The 23,157-nt window shown below is 46.2% G+C and overlaps 1 protein-coding gene across 1 annotated transcript in view; it reads right to left on the reverse strand.

Moving 5' to 3' along the window:
- Positions 1-23,157, reverse strand: part of DNAJC11 (DnaJ heat shock protein family (Hsp40) member C11) — a 69,239-nt gene that overhangs the window by 18,837 nt on the left and 27,245 nt on the right. The window contains exons 4-7 of the mRNA XM_032300259.1: positions 17,644-17,745; positions 3,275-3,403; positions 2,166-2,288; positions 918-991 (exon numbers count right to left, since the gene is read on the reverse strand). Coding sequence (XP_032156150.1) covers positions 918-991; positions 2,166-2,288; positions 3,275-3,403; positions 17,644-17,745 — 428 coding nt within the window. The remainder of the gene's footprint in view (positions 1-917; positions 992-2,165; positions 2,289-3,274; positions 3,404-17,643; positions 17,746-23,157) is intronic.

The raw sequence follows: 23,157 nt of genomic DNA on the forward strand, positions 1-23,157 counted from the left end.
GACCGGTGGCTCATGCCTGTAACGCTAGCACTTTGCAAGGCCGAGGCAGGTGGATCACCTGAGATCAGGAGTTCGAGACTAGCCTGGCCAACATGATGAAACCCTGTCTACTAAAAGTACAAGAATAGCTGGGTGTGGTGCCACGGGCCTGTAGTCCCAGCCACTCGGGGAGGCTGAGAGAGGAGAATCACTTAAACCCAGGAGGCAGAGGCTGCAGCCAGCCAAGATCGTGCCACTGTACACAGCATGGGCGAGACAGAGTGAAACTCCGCCTCATAAATAAAATAAAATGAAATAAACTCCGTGTGATCCATTCTAGGACTCCTGTAGCTACATCTTCCCCCAGAGGAAAGAGGTGTTATTCACCCTCCCGCAAGTCTTTTATCTCAGCTCATACTGACAGCACTGCCCCCACTGCATGGGAACTAAAGACACTGCTCTTGCTCTAAAGAGACAGGGACACACTGTTCTAGGAGTGTGACATCATGGCAGCAGCAGAGATGACAGGAAGCAGAGGCTGGCTGGGGACTACATCTCTGGCATATGTCAGTCAACCTGATGGCGAAGCAGTCTGCCATTCTCTAGGACAAATAAATGATCCAAAAGTCTGTTCACTGACCAACTCTCCCTGAAGGCACTCTTCCCCATGGCCTCGTGGCACAGGTGAGGGAGGTGTGAGGCCTGGAGGGTGCAGCCTGGGCCGGGACTGGGACAAGGGTCTGGCCCCCGCAACCCAGCCTCTTCCCACCTGCACACTGCCTGGGCTTCACGCCAGTGCTGCACTTGCCCTTGATGTACACGGTGACCTTGAAGGACAGACAAAATAGTGGCAAAGACTGTGATAAAAAGAACACACAGTTCTAGTCTCCTAAGCCCACGAAGACCACCAAAGAGGAGCTGCTATCTTTCATATTTACCATCTTGGTGTGAGATTACGGAACAGCTTGAGACCAAATAAAGGCCCCTGTAGGTCTCCGGCTCCAAATTCCAACTGTTTAAAAAGGAAAAAGAGAAGAGAAGGCATTAATGGTGTTTTATCTCATAGCGGCAACCCGGGCTCAGGAATGTACCCCTGGGTATAATTCCTTCATTCAATTCACCGTCATGCCACGGCTCTAAAAGAAGGGAGCGGAAGATTGTTAATGTCTCATCTTAACCTCTGCCAAATGGAAATGTCTGCTGCCACGGATCCAAAGGAGACCCAGTTTTCAATGGGTCTCTCCAAAGAAAAAGTTGCTCACCTCTGATCGTTGCCTCCCAGGCTGAGGTCAGAAGAGACCAACTGGCTCCTCACAACCCTCCAGGTGCAGTGCCCTCACCTGCAGAGTGCCTTCTGCGGTCAGGTGTGCCCCCCGCCGCCACATGCACTGCCGATTCCTTTTTATTTTCTCCCTGTGCCAAATGTCTCCCAGGTGATTGGGGTGGTCCTCAGGGGCCTGACGTTAAAACCCAGCAGCAGTTCCACGCTCGCACAGCCTTGGAAGTCACAGCTGAGCCTGGCTGCTGTGTTTACTAGTCTGGGTGACTTTCAAGCAACTCTTCAATGTTAATTTGACGCAGCTCAATTTGTTCGGTAGAACTGGCAGTTAAATGGCCACCAATCAGTGAACCATTGCGCTGAAGAGAGCACCTGCCTTCTGAATTGTGCAGGGAAGTCAGCCCACAGGCTTTTTGCTCAAAGGGAACAAACACGCTGAGTTGCAGGGGCTGGACTTCTGGAAGTTGGCATCTCATAGGAAACCTTGTTTTTCTATCCTAATTTTAAACTGTGAGGCAGACTGACGGACTTCTCAGACATGAGACATATTTTTCTTTCTTTTTTCTTTGAGACAGGGTTTCGCTCTTGTCCCCCAGGCTGGAGTGCAATGGCGCGATCTCGACTCACTGCAATCTCCGCCTCCCGAGTGGCTGGGATGACAGGCAGGTGCCACCACGCCCAGCTAATTTTCATATTTTTAGTAGAGACGGGTTTTCACCATGTTGGCCAGGCTTATGAGACCTATTTTTCTTTTAGGGCCAGTCAACTTATGGAAGTTTGACACTTGGTACCATGTTGCACGATAACGGGGCCCCCTGGGTGGCTTTGGGGGTGAACTTTGAGAGTGTAAATGTTCGGAAATAAGGCTTTGCATGGACCACACAACTCAGCCAATAGACATTCTTACCTCTCCCCATCCCTTTGCGGAAGTTACTCGTCTGAGCGCAAAGTTAACGGAACCCCCTCCATTCCCATTCTGGGTTGAGAGGCTTCCAGAGAGGATGGCTGTGTCTGTCGCTGTCAAGGGTGCCTAAAAATGATATTTGCTGGTAATAAATGAATCAAAACAACAGGAAGTGCCAACGGCAGCAGCCTAAAGAACACACTGTGAGCCCAAGGCCAAAGGTGCAGATGACTCCGCTGTTCAGAAGTACACATGGATGCAGAATTATCGCAGCAGCTTTACTTTTCTTTCGCTTTGTTACTTGGTCTGCATGCGACCATGAGGATCATATGTTTTGCAGAAGCTTTAATGGGCAAATCTCACCACACCAGGGGAACACGGGGCTGCACGTCCCAATGGTATCAGACTGCACAGGGACCTCACCGTGTGCCTGCCCTCTGTGGTACACCTGGGCCTCTCCTGTCCTCGGCTGCCATCAGGGTTCTGGGAGGACTGAAGACCTTCCCGTAGCTGTATTCTGTAATAACTGACTCGGGGAGCTCCAAGGGGGGGCAAATTTCCCCAACTTAGGACTCCACACTGTTGGCTGATGGATTTGGTAATAAATTAATGAGCTGAGGAGACAAAGACCTACTATAAATGCTCAGGAGAATGGCCTCATCTCGCCACATCCAAACAGTGGGCAGAATGGTGACACATTTTCGTGTGCCCAGGGCTCAGGATGGGAGCTGCTATAGCCTTACAGCACCTAGCAGAATCTGCCTTAAAACTAAAAGTGGTTGCTGGAACGATCCTCAGAGGTCTGCGTTCTCTCCCAGAGCCCCATGACCTTGGGCCTCTACTTCTCCCAGACCATTCGCACCCTCTGCTGGAAAGGCCCACGGCCTTGGGAGCCCAGTGCCCCGGCCCACACTCCTGCGGGCCCACATGCCAGCACAGCAGTAACACGTGGCTGGCACTAAGGCGCTTTCTTTTTTAAGTGGCTTAATTGCATCCTTGCATAAATAAAGATGAGAAAAACCCTGGGCAGACTCTCATTCTAGCTGCTTGGTGTGCTGTGCCTCATTAACTCGAGCCCTTGCTGTCCTCAGAGAGGTGGTTGTGTGCTTTACCTCAATGGACTGGGATATGTGCATTTTATTAATTTCAATCTGCGGAAAGCCACTGCCGGACACATCTTCATACTCCTCGTCATAGCGATCGAAAAGGTCAGTGGCATCTACTCCAACGCTGATGGTTCCCTGGGGCAGAAAAATAAGCCGTCAGCAGAAGGGATGGTATTTGCGGAATGAAAGACAATACTGCAGTTAAACAGCCAGCTCGCTTGAACGGAACAAGTCATCCGACTTCAGGGTTCACTGCATTTAGGTAGGACGCTCCACCAGGAAGCCCACAAAGCATGAATGTCACAGTCCGAACCAAACAACTGCAGAGCGCCACAGACGCCCGGAGCTAGAAAACATCATTTGACAGGGAACGCCGGTCTGCATGTCTGCAGAGCAATGACACGCCAAACACAAAGTGCTAGTCAGAGAAGTAACAGCTCCACGGTTTGATTTCCAGAGACCAAACAGGACCCAGAAACGCATAAAACCACCTAGAAATTAGCTGCATGGATTAAACACTTTTTTGTAAACACCCTTATACCACAAAACTACCCTAATACTCTTTAAATAAAAATGTCTTCAAGGATGAAGCAGCACAAATTACGAACAAATGGGAGACTTAAAAATTAATTCACCTTCTCAAATTAACTTGAGAATTAAGTTATGAGAAATAGAACACTGTGTTCACTCAAGGAATTCTAAGCTAAAATTTTGCTGATAAAAACGCTTGTCACTCAGAAAATCAATGTTTATCATTCTTTTATAGTCACAGCTTTAAAAATGGACATGTATCTGAATCCAGTGTATAAAACCATGGCCACACACATTTTTTAAATGAAACTTTTTGCAGCCCATAAAAAAAATCAATTGAGTTTTAATTTATGTATTACAATATAAACTGCACCCATCTGAAGTACACAATTCCATGAGTTTTTGACATGTATATGCTGGTGAAACTACCTGGTGATTTCTGTCACCCCATAAGTAGCTTGAGAGTGTTTTAAGTGGTCAAGAAAGGGACCTCTGAGAAGGGGGCATGGGAACAAAGAATCAAATGGGGATGGCCCTTGTGGGCACCCAGTGGAGGGGTGAGGAGGCCGCAGGGCTAGAGCAGAGCGGGCAACGGCCGATGAGTTCAGATGGGGTGATGTGTGGGCGGTCTCCACAGTGTCATAGGGAGGGTTTAACCTGTTCATTTTATTGGTTTAGCCATTCGCCCAGCTTTTTCACTTTTATGCCAGAGTCAGTTTTGCAGATGGACCATCACTTGTACTTCTAGCATCTGCCATAGTCTTATCTGTGTGTGAGGCGCACAGTGGCTTTAGGAGATGACCAGTGAGAGCCCACCACTCTTCTCCCCTTTCTTTGCAGATGAACCGCAGGAGGCAGCTCCCTTTCTAGGATGGGCGTGTGTGTGTGCGCGCGCCGACAGTGGTGAGGTGCAGCTCATTCCTGGCCTCACTAGTGGGGAAATATCAGATGCTGCTGCGTGGCGTAGCCGGTGGTGGCCAGAGCCTTGGCCTGTGGGATGGCTGAAGCTGTCAAGCCATGGTCAGCCACATCCCTAGGAAACTCCAAATACATATGACAATGAGTGGGAAACAGGTGGCCTGTGCTGCGGGGCCTGTCAGAGAGCACCCTGAGTGCCCTGCCACAATGTTTCTGTGCCTGTTGAATGATACCCATCAGGCTTTGCACATGGTTTCTGTGAAGAGCCGGAGTGAAGATTTTTGGTGCTGTGGGCCATGCCGTCTGCTGTCGCAATTCACCTCTGCTACGGAAGTGGGAAAGCAGCCAGGTAACTGTTAATGACTGAGTGTGGTTGTGTTCCAAGGAAACACTGTTAATGAACTCGGAAATCTGAATTTCGTGTAACCTTTGTATGTCACAAAACATAATTCTTTTGGTTTTTCTTGACCATTAAAAAATGTAAAAACCATTCTTAGCTCACAGCCCATACAAAAAACAGGCAGTGGCTCGAAAATGGCAATGACTGATATAAACCTACAAGTTTTTGCTGCTGTTTGGCAACACCTTCTTTTTCAATAAACTCTTCAGGCAGAGATGACACTGAGTATTAAATTTCCATTTTCCTAGAGAGCTGATGAACTTGTAAGTTGTATAAAATGTTTTTCCACACTGACCATCCAGAGAGCTAAGTCTCAGCACGTGAAAATCAAGTCTCAGATCTGCTGAAGAAGCACTAGCGTTGACGGTCAGTCATTCCTCTAAGACTGTGCCTGAAAGTGGGCTGTAGCAGCAGGTGTATTTACATATAACTCTGTGAAAAGCATTTTTCATTTAGATCAAATGGTAGTTTCTCTACATTAATTTCACTCACATTTCCATTCCAAGGTCTGCAGTGCATAAATGAAAGATGAAGCAACAGCTGCTTCTGTGCTGGTTGCCCTATTAGCCCAACTTCCCAACTGCTAATGATGCTAGCTTTCTTTTTTTTTTTTGAGACAGAGTCTCGCCCTGTTGCCAGGCTGGAGTGCAGTGGCGCAATCTCGGCTCACTGCAGCCTCCACCTTCTGGGTTCAATCGATTCTCCTGCCTCAGTCTCCCGAGTAGCTGGGCCTACAGATGTGGGCCACCACGCCCGGCTAATTTTTGTAATTTTAGTAGAGATGGGATTTCACCATGTTGGCCACAATGGTCTCGATCTCTTGACCTTGTGATCTGCCCGCCTTGGCCTCCCAAAGTGCTGGGATCACAGGCATGAGCCACCACGCCTAGCTGATGCTAGCTTTCTATCAGATACTTCAATCTGAAAATGTATTAACCCTAATAATTACTTGATTTCTGTTGAGGGTGAAACACCTGACATTATAAATGCTACTATAAACTCAATTAAAACGTTCCACATTGAAGATAAACGTGTTTGTTTTTGCGGTGACATTCAAATGCCAACTTTTAGGCAGTATAGTGTTATGGTAAAAAATATTCTTATTAAATCAAGAAGCCCATGGAGCAGAAACATCCTTAGAATTAGCTGTAGTGACACAGATCATGCATAATTGTGTCAAAACAAGCTGTGATACTCTACCCATGGAAAGTAAAGTTGTAGTTATCAAAATTTACAAATTTTTTACATTCACAGAGTAACAGCACAAACACATCTCTGTGATGACAATGATTCTGAATAATAAAAAAAATCTGCATAGCATTACGTGAACAATTGTATATTCATGCCAGGTGCTGTGGCTCACATATACAACCTCAACACTTTGAGAGGCTGAGGCAGGTGGATCACCTGAGGTCAGGAGTTTGAGACCACCAGCCTGGCTAACACAGTAAAACTCTGTCGCTACTAAAAATACAAAAATTAGCTGGGCACGCGTGCCTGTAATCCCAGCTACTATGGAGGCTGAGGCAAGAGAATTCTTTGAACCCGAGAGGTGGGAGGTTACAATGAACTGAGATTGTGCCAGTGCACTCCAGCCTGGGTGACAGAGCAAGACTCTGTCTCAAAAACAACAGACTGGACGTGGTGGCTCATGCCTATAATCCCAGCACTTTGGGAGGCCAAGACAGGTGGATCATGAAGTCAGGAGTTCAAGACCAGCCTAACCAACATGGTGAAACCCCATCTCTACTAAAGATACAAAAATTAGCCAGGCGTGGTGCGTGCCTGTAATCCCAGTGACTCAGGAGGCTGAGGCAGGAGAATCGCTTGAACCTGGAAGGCAGAGGTTGCCGTGAGCTGAGATTTCGCCATTACACTCCAGCCTGGGTGACAGAGAGAGACTCCATCTCAAAAAACAACACTAACAAAATTGTATATTTATCTGGAATGTTGAAACCTTTGTAGAACTTTTTTTTTTTTTTTTTTTAAACAGGCTAAAAACATCTAAGAAATTATAATCACTGGGCCAGGCGCAGAAGCTCATGCCTGTAATTCCAGCACTTTGGGAGACTGAGGCAGGTGGGTCACCTGAGGTCAGGAGTTCGAGGCCAGCTTGGCCAACATGGTGAAACCCTGTCTCTACTAAAAATCAGCCAGGCATGGTGGCATGTAATCCCAGCTACTTGGGAGGCTGAGGCAGGAGAATCACTTGAACCCAGAAGGAAGAGGTTGCAGTGAGCCAAGATAGCACCATTGCACTCCAGCCTGGGCAACAAGAATGAAACTCTGTCTTAAAATAAAAAAAAAATTACAATCCTTGAAAATAAAGCTTGTAACCAAAAATACTCTGAAATTAATCTTTCTAGAAAGAAAAAAAGCCATACAAAATAAATACGAGCTCAAATGGTTTATCATATATAATTCTGAAATTCCATAATGGCCTTTTGGAGTATCTTTATTTTGGGTAGGAATCTTTTGGTGGAGCTGTCATGTTTAATTGGGTAAATTTATATTCTGTCCTAGAAGGAAATTGAATTGAAAAGGTCTACAGTTTTGTAGCATTTAAATTTGACAAGACATTTAAAAAATCATAAATAAAGATGATTTATAAAAATGTGTCAAAGAAAACTATTCTGAATGAAGTTAAAAAGACAATACCTGTCAAAATATGTGGGCCAAGATATTTTTATGTTCTAATATGAAGAAAATGAGAATTGAGGGAGTATTTTCTTTTTTCTTTGGAGACGAAGTCTTGCTCTGTCACCCAGGCTGGAGTGCAGTGGCACTATCTTGGCTCACTGCAACCTCCACCCGCTGGGTTCAAGGGATTCTCCCTGCCTCAGCCTCTAGAGTAGCTGAGATTACAGGTGCACACCACCACGCCCGGCTAATTTTTGTATTTTTAGTAAAGACAAAGTTTCACCATGTTGGCCAGGCTGGTCTTGAACTCCTGGACTCAAGTGATCCACCCACCTCAGCCTCCCAAAGTGTGGGGATTACAGGCGTGAGCCACTGCATCAGGCCTGAGAGAGTATTTTCTAAATTGAAAATATGATATGCATTTGGTTCAATTCATTCACTTCAGAGAACAGAAAAAAAAAAAAAAAAAAAAAAGAAAGAAAGAAAGAAGAAAATATGATATGCAGAGAATAATCAATTAAATGTGTCAAAAATTTTGGCTGGGTGCTGCGGCTCACACCTGCAATCCCAGCACTTTGGGGAGGCTGAGGTGGAGGGACTGCTTGGGCCCAGAAGTTCGAGACCTGCCTGGGCAACATGGTGAGACTGCTTCTACAAAAAAATTAAAAAAAGAAAAGTTTAGCTGGGAGTGGTGGTATACACCTATGGCCCTAGTCTCCTGGGAGACCGAGGTGGGAGGATTTCTTGAGCCCAGGAGGTCCAGGTTGCAGTGATTGTGTCACTGTACTTTCGCCTGGGTGACAGATAGTATGAGACCCTGTCTCAAGATAAATAACGTAAAATAAAATTTGCTAAGTATAAATGCAACTTTCATAAAGATGGTAGGCAATGTTATGAAAGAAAAAGACTGGAAATATACTCTTCACAAAATAGTGTGACACAATGCGGAAGTTAGATTAAAGGCCTCTGGAGGAGCCATGCCTGTGGGTACTCACGCCCTGGTACAGAGCCCTCTCCTTGATCCTGAACCAGCTCTCAGACTTGCTTTTGTCCAACAGAATGCATGGGTGTGATGGTGCTGACTTCAAGACCGGCTCACGAGAAGCCTTGCAGCTCGGCCCAGGTCTCTAAAATGCACTATCTGAGGGACATTAGCTAATACATATCAAGTCTGACTACCCAGAGACTGCTGTTGGCAAGGAAGCCCAAGCTACCCTGGGGAGAGGTGCCTGGAGAGACAGCGACACCAGCCACCCCTGCTGAGGTGTGTGAGACAGGGATGCAGAAGCCACTGCTGACATGCGGACCAGCAAGCCTGCAGTGGACTAGACCCAGCTGCCATCTGCCTGCCACCCCTGTGGGCACCCTTCTGTCACAGTCAAGTCCCAGCCAATCCACAGAACTGTGAGAGAGTATCGAAGCGCTGTTGGAAACCACCAAGTTTTGAAATGGTTATACAACAGTACATAATCAGAACACCGATATTGGAGACAGGCAGGGTTGGTGAACAGACTGATTCCTACTCTTAATGTTCACATAATCAATATAATTTAAAAATTTTGCTTATACATAGGTGCATGTTTTCTTAAGAAAATTTTATTTTTACTTTTGAGGAGACAGGGTCTTGTCCAAGCTATAGTACAGTGGCACAAACACAGCTCACTGCAGATTCAAACTCCTGGGCTCAAGTGATTCTCCTACCTCAGCCTCCCAGGTAGTTGGGACTTAAAGGCGCACACCACCACCGCTGGCTAATTTTTGTATTTTTTGTAGAGATGGAGTCTAGCTATGTTGCTCAGGCTGATCTCCCAACTCCTGGGCTCAAGCAATCCTCCTGCTTCAGCCTCCCAAAATGCTGGGATCACAGGTGTGAGCCCTTGCGCGTGTCCTAATATTCTATTTTTCAACTATCTTTTGAATAAACTATTTATAGTTTCTGACATAATGAAACCAATGTTCCTTAAAAAATACTTCAAACAATGATATTATTGAAATAATTATTTTATTTTTTTAGAGATAGGGTCTTTGCTGCCCAGGCTCGAGTGCAGTGGCTTGATCATAGCTCATTGTTGCCCCGAGCTCTTGGACTCAAGGGACATCCCTGCCTCAGCGTCCTGAGTAGCTGGGATTATAGGTGTGTGCCACTGGGTTTGGCTAATTTTTTTTTAAAGCTCTTTTTTTTTTTTTTAATAGAGTTTCGCTCTTGTTGCTCTGCCTATAAGACTTAGTGTTTTGTTTTTTGTTTTTCTTTTGAGACGGAGTTTCGCTCTTGTTGCCCAGGCTGGAGTGCAGTGGTGAGATATTGGCTCGTTGCAACCTCCGCCTCCTGGGTTCAAGCAATTCTCCTGCCTCAGCCTCCCGAGTAGCTGAGACTACAGGTGCACATCACCAAGCCCAGCTAATTTTGTATTTTTAGTAGAGATGCGGTTTCGCCATGTTGGCTAGTCTGGTCTTGAACTCCTGACCTCAGGTGATCTGCCTGCTTCGGCCTCCCAAAGTGCTGGGATTACAGGTGTGAGCCACACCCCTGGTTCTAATACATAATTTATATACTGCATTTATTGCCAATTCTCCGTCCCTCAGCTAGATCATTAAGCTTCACAAAGGGATTAGGCGGTTTTATTTTCTGCTCAATGTCCTAAAGTACCTGGCACATTACAGGCACCCAAATTAAATTGCTTTGTGAATAAACCAATCATTTTTACCCAGTCCCAACCCACAAAATTGCTAATATTAAATCAAGTCAATGAGAGACAACCATTTTCCCTGTTTCCTCTTTTCTTAGCTAGCACATTTCTCCCCGCTAACTCTTGTTCACTGGGCTCGTTTAGAACCTTCTGCTTGGGTCAACTGTGAATGTGATAATCATGTCTTCGCTGACATCACTCAGAAAGTCTGAGCATGAGTTACAGCCTTTCTCCCACAATGAGAAACTTCTTACCAGGTAGGAAATGATGCATGTGTACTCGCTGAGTAGAATCAGTTGTTTATTCAGCCAGAAATGTACCATTCTAAATTCTTTAAAAAAAATTTTTTTTTTTTTTTTTTTGAGATGGAGTTTCCCTCTTGTTACCCAGGCTGGAGTGCAATGGCGCGATCTCGGCTCACCGCAACCTCCGCCTCCTGGGTTCAGGCAATTCTCCTGCCTCAGCCTCCTGAGTAGCTGGGATTACAGGCACGTGCCACCATGCCCAGCCAATTTTTTGTATTTTTAGTAGAGACGGGGTTTCACCGTGTTGACCAGGATGGTCTCGATCTCTTGACCTCGTGATCCACCCGCCTCGGCCTCCCACAGTGCTGGGATTACAGGCTTGAGCCACCGCGCCCGGCCTAAAAAATTTTTAAATTTTTATTTTTATTCTTTTTTATACCTTATATAAAAATTAACTCAAGACTAAATTCTTTATTTTTTGGTTTTAAATCTTTTTAAAGAAATTTAAGGCGTACAGTGTGATGATTTGATACATGTAGCTACTGTGTAGTGATGTTCACAACCAAGTTACCACATTCACCACCACCCACGCGGAATTACTTTCATGTTTATATTTATCTGCCCATGAGGATAACAAGAAATTTCTGTCAATTGTAATCTCAAAGGGAACTCTTTACCAACTGAAAATTCTACCAAAAGAGGTGATATGAGGCAACGTGAAATTCACCTGTTTTATAACTGATGAATCCAGGACGGCACTCATGACTGTTCGCACAGAATCACTTTATCTCAAATGGAAGTCAGAGCCTGTTCTTCCTGTATAAACCTTAGTCTTTAATTCAGAAACCTTGTTTGTAAGTGATTATGCTGGTAGGGGGCAAAAGAGCCCTCCAACGGATACGCACTTCAAGACAAACAGCTGTTTACCTTTGAAGCTCTCTGTGCTTCCTATCCCAATTGCCAAGACCACTCTTCTCCAGAGTCTCAGTTTTATGTCACAGCACCTTCCCAGACCTGATTAACCAGGCTTGGGTCCCTTCTCCTTACATGAAAGACTCCCACATTCTCCAATCGCAACAGCAGCCCATTTCTGCAGACGGTGAACTGCGCCTTCCTGCCACTACACTCAACAAATATATGGGTTAAACAGCCCATCTTCTGCTCTGTCATCCTCTCAGTCAAGCCGAGGCAGTTTTAGGACATCAGAATCACTTCCACAGAACAGACTGAGGTCATAACCACAGGCGAACTTTGCTGGCTATAGTAATTAGCCAGAGTAACCCCAAAATCCTTGAAAAATAATCAAGTGATAGCTGGGCAAGGGCTCACACCTGTAATCCCAGCACTTTAAGAAGCCGAGGAGGCCAGATGTGGTGGCTCACGCCTGTAATCCTAGCACTTTGGGAGGTCAAGGTGGGTGGATCACCTGAGGTCAGGAGTTTAAGACCAGCCTGGCCATCATGGTGAAACCCCATCTTTATAATAAAAAAAAAAGGCCAAGGCAGGTGGATCACAAGGTTGGGCGTTCGAGGCCAGCCTGGTCAATATGGTGAAACCCCATCTCTACTAAAAATGCAAAAGTTAGTCGGTTGTGGTGGCGCATGCCTGTAGTCCCAGCTACTCAGGAGGCTGAGGCAGGAGAATAGCTTGAACCTGGGAGGTGGAGGTTGCAGTGAGCTGAGATCGCACCACTGCGCTTCAGCCTGGGTGACAGAATGAGACTGTCTCAAAAACAAACAAAAAACAAGTGATGCATGCTTACATCTTTGTGAAAACATTTTGTCATTTAAAAATATTTTTATGGTTATATGCCTTCCTTGATACATTATTCATTTATTTTTTGAGATGGGGTCTCCTCTCTCTGTCACCCAGGCTGGAGTGCAGTGGTGGGATCTTGGCTCACTGCAACCTCTGCCTCTAGGGCTCAAGTGATCCTCCTGCCTCAGCCTCCTGGGTAGCTGGGACTACAGGAGCACACCCAGCTAATTTTCTTTTTTTGGTAGAGATGGGATTTTGCCATGTTGTCCAGGCTCGTGACATATTTTATTTATTTATAGATGGAGTCTCGATCTTGTTGCTCAGGCTAGAGTGCAGTGGTGTCATCTTGGCTCACTGTAACTCCCACCTCCTAGGTCCAAGCGATTCTCCTGCCTCAGCCTCCCAAGTAGGTGGCATTACAGGTACCTGCCACCACACCCAGCTAATTTTTGTATTTTTAGTAGATGGGTTTTCACCATGTTGGTCAGGCTGGTCTCGAACTCCTGATCTCAGGTGATCCACTCAATTCAGCTTCCCAAAGTGCTGGGATTACAGGTGCGAGCCATTGTGCCTGGTGGATACATCATTTAAATTTTGTTCTGATAAAGTAGAATTGTGTTTCTCAGCTATTACACAAACCGTGCTGATGATGGGGCTTTCTAGATCAGAAAGGAGGTCTTGCCAAGGAGTGTGTCTCAACCTCTGTAATAGCAAAAATGGCCAAGGAAATAACACAAATCTCCATGAAACTATTTTGTTGTAGGGTCAAAACTCTAAAGTAACATATGCCTGCAGAGACAGTCAAGCTCCTTTGCCCCTGCATCCCCAAACAATCCTAACTTAATCATCTGTTCCACACAGGATCTAAACAAGTTCATGAAGGAGGCAGCAATGAAATTGGACAAGCTGCCTGGGGTCAAGCTGCCTCCTCAAGATGCTCAAAGTGGCTGCCATCCATAGAGGGAGAAGATTTATGGGTATTAAGGAAAAAAGGAATTAAAATAATCAATATGAAGTGAATACAGTACAGAACCACACTGTTACATGATCTTGAGTCCTTAAAATGCAAGCAATGTGGATGGATTGTGCAAATAAAACAGAAATCCAAAGACGGCAGGGCAATGCCCAGGGTGCTCCAGTTGGGGTCCAGTTTCACATACCACCCTCAGGGATGAACCCCATGTCCTGTCCAGCCACCAATTCTCTCCAATACCAGTTCAACGTGGAGGGCCCTAAAGATACTGGGACTCCAGCTACCGGAGGCTGGCATTTTCCAGCAGGACATATGGATAGGAATTTACTCCCACAGGGCAAAGCAAAGGCAGAAAACAGGCAGTTAGAGCTAAGGACTGTGGGGTCCAAAGCCTCAACCTAGAAACTGGGCCTCCCATTTCATGGAAGCAGAAACCGAACTAAGGCTACAGAAGGGACTTGATCAAGGACACAGACAGGAAGGTGGAATCTGAGGCTGGATGCAGGGCCCTTGACTCCAAGTCCAAGGCTCTCCCATACATGGATGTGTCTGTGTTCATGCGTGTGGGTGTGTGCAGACACACGTTCTATCAGCTGAAGCCAGTAGGCAAAGTGGACACAGCCGGGGCTAGGGATTCTACTCGTTCCTTCCTGGGCACCGTGGTGCCTTGCATAGCACATTCCACACAAGCCCGTATCACAGGCAGCCACACTGCAAACAGCACCGGACCTGGCCACAGACAAAGGCTGCGGGAATTGTTCGATGGCCATTTTCAAATCCCGGCTCACCGGCCCCACCATTCCTGAATTTCCTCCTCAGTGTTTTTTGTTTGTTTGTTTTATTTTGGGAGAGTCTTACTCTGGCACCCAGGCTAGAGTGTAGTGGCGTGATCTCGGCTCACTACAGTCTCTGCCTCCCGGGTTCAAGTGATTCTCTTGTCTCAGCCTCCAGAGTAGCTGGGACTACAGGCGCATACTACCACGCCCGGCTAATTTTTTGTATTTTTAGTAAAGACAGGGTTTCACCATGTTAGCCAGGATGGTCTCGATCTCCTGACCTTGTGATCCGCCCACCTTGGCCTCCCAAAGTGCTGGGATTACAGGCGTGAGCCACCGCGCCTGGCCTCCTCCTCAGTGTTGAATGAACCACCACCACAATATTTAGTTCTGAACGTCATTTTGGAACCAGTACCTCATTGCATTTATATAGCAAAATTATCTTTCCCTAATAAATTAACATGTCTTTCATGTGTTTTCAATCTTCTAACAACCTGGCATGGTAGTCAGGACAGATGTCCTTGTTTTACAAAAGAGAAAACAAAGCACTGCCACACGGTTTGCTCTGTGTCCTGCCTCCGGGTGGCTGTCGTTCTTTCTAACCTGTGCTTCTCCTCGCTAGGCCTTTCTGCTTGGTAGATGCATCAAGCTACTGGAAATCCCTACCCAACCTGCTCTTATTGATGAAAACGGAGAAAAACATGCACCTGCGTTTTGGGCAGCAGTAGTACACATGGGACACAGCCTGCAAACCCCTCTGGGCTGAGGTCCTCTATGGGGGAATCCAGCTGACAGGCTGATCCCTAAGTCATCAAAACTGTCCTTCTGCCCACGATCTTTTGTTTGAGACAGGACTTTGCTCTGTTGCTCAGGTTGGAGTGCAGTGGTACAATCATAGCTCACTGCAACCTCGAACTCCTGGCCTCTGGCAATCCTCCTTTGTCTGCCTCCCAAATGGCTTGGGCTACAGGTATGTGCCACTGTGCCCAGCTAATCTTTTGTAGATTGTAATTTTGTAAATATTTTGTAGAGACAGGGGTCTTGTTATGTTGTCCAGGCTGGTCTTGAACTCCTAAACTCAAGTGATCTGCCCACTTTGGCCTCCCAAAGTGCTGGGATTATAGGCATGCAGCACCACACCCAGCCTCCATGGTCTTCTGAAAGAGGAGATCATCCTTTTCTCCTCAGAACAAGGATGTCTGCTCATCTTGAGAAGCAAAAAAAAAAAAAAAAGCCTTCAGAAATGAAATGAAAGATCTACCCCCCAAATCCTCTCCTTAAAATGCTGGACAGCCAACATCTGGTTATCACTCAATATTTCTGATTAGAAAATGTTTTATTTATTTGGAAGCAGTTTTATGGAAGCAGCAAAGTACAGGACATTTTAAAAATAACTGTGTGAGATGGTCACAGCTGTGCTCCCTCATTCCACAGAAACATGGCCTGCAGACACATTTGCATAGAATCCCAATAAGCAACTGCCACACACCCCCAGATGGCCGATTTGATCATAGGACACGGATGCAGGATGGCAGCGAGGTTCTCTCTCCCTTTCACTGCTCTGAACACAGCAAACCTCCAGCCAGAACAGCAAAAACACCGAAGGAACAGCCTGCTCCTGCCAGGCACGCCCGCCTCCCCCGCCCCACCTCATCTGCCAACACCGACCTTCCAAACCGGACCTCCCCACCCCGTGCACTGGCCACAGTTCAGGGCACCTTGGAGATTTTCAACTCTCCTAATTATCCCAAACTCCCCGACTTGGTTCACCCAAGGTTTTCTCAACCTCCATCTGACATCTGACCAAAAGGTAACCCTGCATTTCTGAGGGCCTCACCTATTGGGGAGAGTGGGTAGACGGGAGTGGAAGTATTAGCTTTTCAAATATACATTTTTTTCCAAGAGAATTAAATCGTTTATTGATTACATATGATAATGGATGATACATAAGCTTCACTCCCATCCATAATTTTATCTGGTCAAATATACTTTGAAATGTGGGATTCAAATAGATGGACGTGTTCTGGATATATGGCCCTTTAAATGCTGTGTCTTAAAAAAACTCCTTTGAATGAACGTCATCAGAGGTGTATCTTACCATGCATCCCAGTTTAGGCTAGCATTCGTTCTTTTCTTTTTTTCTTTGAGACAGAGTCTCACTCTGTTGTCCAGGCTGGAGTGCAGTGGCATGATCTTGGCTCACTGCAACCTCCACCTCCCCTGTTCACACAATTCTCCTGCCTCAGCCTCCCGAGTAGCTGGAATTACTCAGGAGGCTGGTGGGCATGCGCCACCACGCCTGGCTGATTTTTTTTGGAAACAGGTTTCACCATGTTGCTCAGGCTGGTCTCAAACTCCCAACCTCAGGTGATCTGCCTGCCTCTGCCTCCCAAAGTGCTGGGATTATAGGCGTGAGCCACCATACCTGGTCTGCTCTCTTTACAAGGTTTAAAGAAAATAATAATGCTTCTTATTACTTTGTAGGGCTTCTGCTCTCCTTCCAACAACATTGCTGAGTTGACAGATCATGGGAGAAGAGGTTGATAGAAGACCGGGGGGCTCCCAGCTCCTTATCACGACACATACAGGCTGTCTGCCAGGCTCTCCTGGCCACAATGATAGGGTCTGGCCACTGAGCTCTCTTTTTAAACACAGCTGAACAATACATCGTGCCATGTTTAATTAGCTGTGCAGTACAACTGGCATCTCACAGTGACCAAGCTACCCTATTTTCCACAGAGCTGGGGCACAGAGGCAAAACAATCTCCCCAGCAAACTGAAGGAAAAAGATAGCATGCTTAGGATTGACAAGTAACTCTGACTCAGTAGTGTCGCTCAGTTAAAGGACTTAAACTCCATCAGGGATCTGGGACGACTCTGCTGCTCAAACAACCCGGTGACCGTGGTCATGGCACCAATGCCCTGGGGTGATGTGAGCAGGACCCTCTGCCCAAGGCAATGTGGACATGCCCCAAGCCCTCTGCATCATTTAGCACTCCACATCTTGATGGGTAAGGCAAGGACTTCTGCTGCCTCTATGCTTAGGTGGTTAAGTGGCTGTCCTCTGCTCTGCCACTGTCCTCTGATTTCCAGTGTCAAGGACTTGGTCAGCATAGTTGGAGGAAACGGCCTTAGACAACTAGCCTGTATATCTGCTTGGCAAAACTCCCCGATTTCTGGAAGAAGCAGGAGACTGGCTTTGTCTTCCCTCCACATGGTATAAAACATTCACCTCCCGGAGCTCAGCAGCAGTGTGTCTGATGGCTGCCAGGGAAGTGCTTTCCAGAAAGATGACCACTTTTACATAATACAAGCAAAATTTTGTCCCACCAGCTTTGTATGTTTTCACTTTAACAAGCCACCAGCACCTCATTAATTCAGACCTGGCTTCTGGTTATGACGCCTTTTCATGAGGTGTCCTATGAGGAAACCTGGCCCCTGGCTTACCTTGGGATTAGTTCGCTGCTGCAGTCTCCTCTCTTCCCTCTCTCTCTGCAGTCGCTCAAACTCCTCTCGAATTTCAGCTGGGGTTCTCCTCCTTTCCACAACCTACGCGCAGAATCAAGAGGGGAAGACAGTTGAGGAGCCGGGAGGTGAGGGAAATGTACACAAAGCAGGGCAGTCACTGATTTTGGTGTGTGCATGCTGCCTGGGGTCTGGCCACGCCCTTTCCCCAGGAAGTACCCCAAACCATGAGTTCCGCCAACTGATGGCTCAGGCCTGGGCGAGGGAGAGCTCTGCTGCCCTCCTGGCCCTTCCCAAGGTTGAAATGAGTTTTTTCCTCGGCTCTCCAGAGTTAAACATTCTTTAACATTCTTTATTTTAGCAACTTATCTTTCAGGCAGTAAAAATCTTACAAGGAAAATGTCACCTTAAATTTCATAGTGTAAATTTCCTTATGAATCTCAGATAACAAATATTAAGTATCAGGATGAAGGCAAGTTGGCTTTCCCTAGTGGTCTGGGACAATCACTAGACTCCTTTTGAGCTTCTTGGACCAAGCATCTCAAGCTGTCAGGTCTGAGTGTTTCTATTTTGTTGTTGTAGAGATGGGGTCTTGCTATGTTGCCCAAGTTGGCCTCAACCTCTTGGCCTCAAAGGATCCTCCCACATCAGCCTCCAAAGAACTGGGATTGCAGGCATGAGCCACCATGTCCGGCAGGTCTCAGTGTTTTTAGAATCATGCAACTCTTCCTACAACAGTATATGAACCTTAGAATGTGGGCTGTCAGTTATAGGCTGGTGTAACAATACTCAGGTACAAAAGAGCAGACCTCATTAAACTCAGGGACGCTCAGGGACGCATGGTGACGTCGAATCTGAGAAAATATGGCATTCCAGGCAGGGCATGGTGGCTTACACCTGTAATCCCAGCACTTTGGGAGGCCGAGGCGGGTAGATCACCTGACGTCAGGAGTTCGGGACCAGCCTGGCCAACATGGTGAAACCCATCTCTACTAAAAATACAAAACATTAGCCGGGCGTGGTTGAGCATGCCTGTAATCCCAGCTACACGGGAGGCTGTGGCAGGAGAATCACTTGAATGTGGGAGGTGGAGGATGCAGTGAGCCAAGATCGCAGCATTGCACTCTAGCCTGGACAACAAGTACTAGAAACTCAGAAGGATGGGAGAGGAGGGGAGAGAAAGAAAGAGAGACAGAGAGAGAGACAGAAAGAAAGAGAGAGAGAGAGAGAGGAAGAGAAAGAGAGAGGAAGAAAAATAAAGAGAGAGAGAGAAAAAGAAAATAAGGCATTCCAATTCCAGTTCAGCCCTTCTTCAAAAGGAAGACAATCTAGTGGAGATTTCAGAGAAGTGGAAAGAAACACAAGGAGGGAAGACCCTGCAGCGCTGCAGCCTTCCATCTGTGAAAGAGGCAACTGCCCTGCGCGATTTCTAAGGGTCCTGTTTATGGTGCAAAACTGTATGCACCAGCGAGAAACACAGTGTGGGAACGGGAAAAAGTGGTTACTCTTTTCCTGTCAGGACCAAAGTTGTCAGATGGACTGGGGGAGGAGGCAGGGGCGTACCAAAGCAGATTCCGCCTATCAGTGGGGGAAATACAGGGAAGTCTCGAGATGCGGCTCACAGAATATCTACAAAGGTGTGACGTGAGAAAAAGTTTCCTGGGAAATTTCAAGTTTCAAAAAATTATTTAAAAAAATACAAACTTACAGCAAAAAATCAGTAGAACAGAAGGATAGGAAATGAAAAAGTATGCGATTCCGTTACCCATATTCCCTCTTCTCACAGGCTAACCCTCAATTTTTTTTATTTCTTTTCCTAAAACTTCTCTATGCACGTGTATGTACCTATGTATGTGGGCATGTGTGCGTACACACACACACATATTCAATATAAATATTACAGGCTTTGTGCAACTTGATTTTATTTTTCAATAAATAGAAAAATAAATACAAAAACTTATCCAGAAAATCCTAGGAATCTGTCCACTACTTTCAGGAGGTAAACATTAAAAATAGTGAAAACAACATTTTCTTTTGTAACAACCCAATATGAATCAATAATTGCTAAAAAAGGGGGAAGTGGTTCTTTTTAAGGAAGGTTTAAAATAAAAAGACTGTTAATTCATCCAAGAACAAACTAAAGGTCCTAAGTGGCATGACAGTGATTGCTCTGTGACCTCGCAAGGCCATTCTGGGTTCTATTTCATGAACAAGATGTGTTCCTGCTGCCCAGGCGTAAAATCCTCGAGGGCGCGTCATGAATCTACTGTACTCTCACTTTGCAATAGCACCCGTCTTGATGCAGACAAAAGCAAGGTAGTTTTTCCAAAGTTTCCATTATCTTCTCAATTTCATGTCAGCCCCTCCCTTCATCAAAAGAAAATAAAAAAAGAGCTTCAGGGAAATGTAGGTAATCAACTATTCCATGTAAGTTTGAAGATCCAGAAAAAATGCTTTAAAATACTTAAAAAATTAAGGCCGGGCGCGGCGGCTCACGCCTGTAATCCCAGCACTTTGGGAAGCTGCGGTGGGCGGATCCCAAGGTCAGGAGTTCAAGACCAGCCTGACCAACATGGTGAAACCCAGTCTCCACCAAAAATACAAAAATTACCTGGGCATGGTGGCGTGTGCCTGTAATCCTGGCTACTCAGGAGGCTGAGGCCGGACAGCTGTTTTCTTTTTTTTCTTTTTTTTTTTTTTTTTTGAGACGGAGTTTCGCTCGTTACCCAGGCTGGAGTGCAATGGCGCGATCTCGGCTCACTGCAACCTCCGCCCCCTGGGTTCAGGCAATTCTCCTGCCTCAACCTCCTGAGTAGCTGGGATTACAGGCATGCGCCACCATGCCCAACTAATTTTTTGTATTTTTAGTAGAGACGGGGTTTCACCATGTTGACCAGGATGGTCTCGATCTCTTGACCTAGTGATCCACCCGCCTCGGCCTCCCAAAGTGCTGGGATTACAGGCGTGCGCCACCGCGCCCGGCCGGACAGCTGTTTTGAATCCAGGATGTTGAAGTTGCAGTGAGCCAAGATTGCACCACTGCGCTCCAGTGTAGTTGACAAAGCAAGACTCTGTCTCAAACAAACAAACAAAAACTTAAAAAATTATTCATGACTCTACAGCCCAATTCAGAAGACCTGACTGTGGAGCCAGTTTCTTTGGACCCAGCAGATGGTGACTGAAGTGACCCATCACCAAGGACAAGAAGGTCTAAGTGGTGAGGCTAAGTCTGAATGGAGATAGTTCTTCCACATGGCCCAGATGATGCAGGCCGTTCCAATCTGGACAAAGAGATTTTATTTTATTTCAATTTTTTACTTTTTCTGAGATGGAGTCTCGCTTTGTTGCCCAGGCTGGAGTACAGTGATGCAATCTCGGTTCACTGTAACTTCTGCCTCCTGGGTTCAAGCAATTCTTCTGCCTTAGCCTCCCAAGTAGCTGGAACTACAGGCTTGTCCAGCTAATTTTTGTGTCTTTAGTAGAGACGGGGTTTCACCATGTTGGCCAGGCTGGTCTTGAACGGCTGACCTCAAGTGATCCACCTGCCTCAACCTCCCAAAGTGGTGGGATTACAGGCATGAGCCATCACACCTTGCCTAGATAGATATTTTATAATTGAGTGTTCTATTCAATAGGATATTAGGTTTTAAAAAATGCAGATTTCATGAAAGTTTGATTCACCATAACTTTAACCAGTGACACAAGCAGACCCATGAATATGCCCATATACTACTATTTTTTTCAGAAACAGATATGTAAGATGGGAAATAAAATCCTAGACTCAAACCCTGCAGGATAAACAAACAAACAACCTGGAGAATGTGAGGCTTCACAAAGGCTGCAGCAGGAAAAGATCAATTTTCAGGAATTTTAGCTGTTTAATCTTTGCAGACTGAACTAATAGCTGGAAATTACTTTCTCTCTGCTACATTCTGTGATGAGTTAGTCAAATAATCTAAAGGTGGCAGATCCCTCCATTTTTAGTCATATTTTACACAATTTTTGCAAACAGTTGGTACATAATCAGCGCTAACAGCAAAGCCAAAATGGCCGACCTTTCTGGAGCAGTGAAGACCCTTAGCAGGGCAGGGCATTTCATTCACAGCTCCTACAGGCCTCTGCCAGCCTTAATTATTTGTATCTTCCTTTAAACAGAATATATGATCTGGAGAGGGGAACAGGACTAAGTTAGCTATGAGCCGCTCTTCTTATCAGCAACTGTTATGGACAGAGGCATCTGGGAACACAGCATCCGAAGCTGCATTACAGTTGATAACTACCAGACATGTTCAATGTTTCTCATGGACAGAGTGTATCGTATGCAGCTTGTGGATCTTACAACTACTGTTCACTAGACCACTATCCCTATGCTAATTAGAAAACTGAGCGGCCAGGTGCGGTGGCTCATGCCTGTAATCCTAACACTTTGGGAGGCTGAGGCGAGTGGAGCACCTGCAGTCAGATGTTAGAGACCAGCCTGGCCAACATGGGGAAAGCCTGTCTCTACTAAAAATACAAAATGTAGCCGGGCGTGATGACGGGCGCCTGTAATCCCTGCTACTCAGGAGGCTGAGGCAGAAGAACTGCTTGAACCTGGGAGGTGGAGGTTGCAGTGAACTGAGATCACACCACTTCACTCCAGCCTGGGCAAAAAAGCAAAATTCTATCTCATCTATCTCAAAAAAGAAAAAAAAAGAAAACCGACTGAGCCCAGGAGTTCCAGATTAACCTGGGCAACATAGCGAGACACCATCTCTAAAACAAAAAAACCACCACCAAGAAGACTGACTTTATTGATGAAAGGAATGAGGAGATCTCCAAAAGCTAGGTGGCAAAATGGAAGGAGGACAGACAGGATCTCAAACCTCCTGGGAGACCTCATGCAAGTCACTTCACCTCTCTAAGCTTCAGTTTCCCTGCTATAAAATGAAGAAGGTTAAGTGAAAACAATCAAAAAGTGTCACCTGGGCTGGGTGCAGTGCCTCATGCCTGCAATCCCACCACTTTGGGAGGCTGAGGTGGGCGGATCACCTGAGGTCGGGAGTTCGAGACCATCCTGACCAACATGGAGAAACTCTACTAAAAAAACAAAATTAGCCAGGCATGGTGGCACATGGGAGCTACTTGGGAGCTGAGGCAGGAGAATCACTTGAACCTGGTAGGCAGAGGTTGAGGTGAGCCAAGATCACACCACTGCACTCCAGCCTGGGCAACAAGAAAAAAACTCCATCTCAGGAAAAAAAAAAAAAGAAAAAGAGGCCGGGCGCGGTGGCTCACGCCTGTAATCCCAGCACTTTGGGAGGCCAAGGCGGGTGGATCACGAGGTCAAGAGATCGAGGCCGTCCTGGTCAACATGGTGAAACCCCATCTCTACTAAAAATACAAAAATTAGCTGGGCATGGTGGCGCGTGCCTGTAATCCCAGCTACTCAGGAGGCTGAGCCAGGAGAATTGCCTGAACCCAGGAGGCGGAGGTTGCGGTGAGCCGAGATCGCGC

The sequence above is a fragment of the Sapajus apella genome, unplaced genomic scaffold, assembly GCF_009761245.1.
Source record: "Sapajus apella isolate SASKATOON/1434 unplaced genomic scaffold, GSC_monkey_1.0 scaffold43, whole genome shotgun sequence".
NCBI lineage: Eukaryota > Metazoa > Chordata > Mammalia > Primates > Cebidae > Sapajus > Sapajus apella.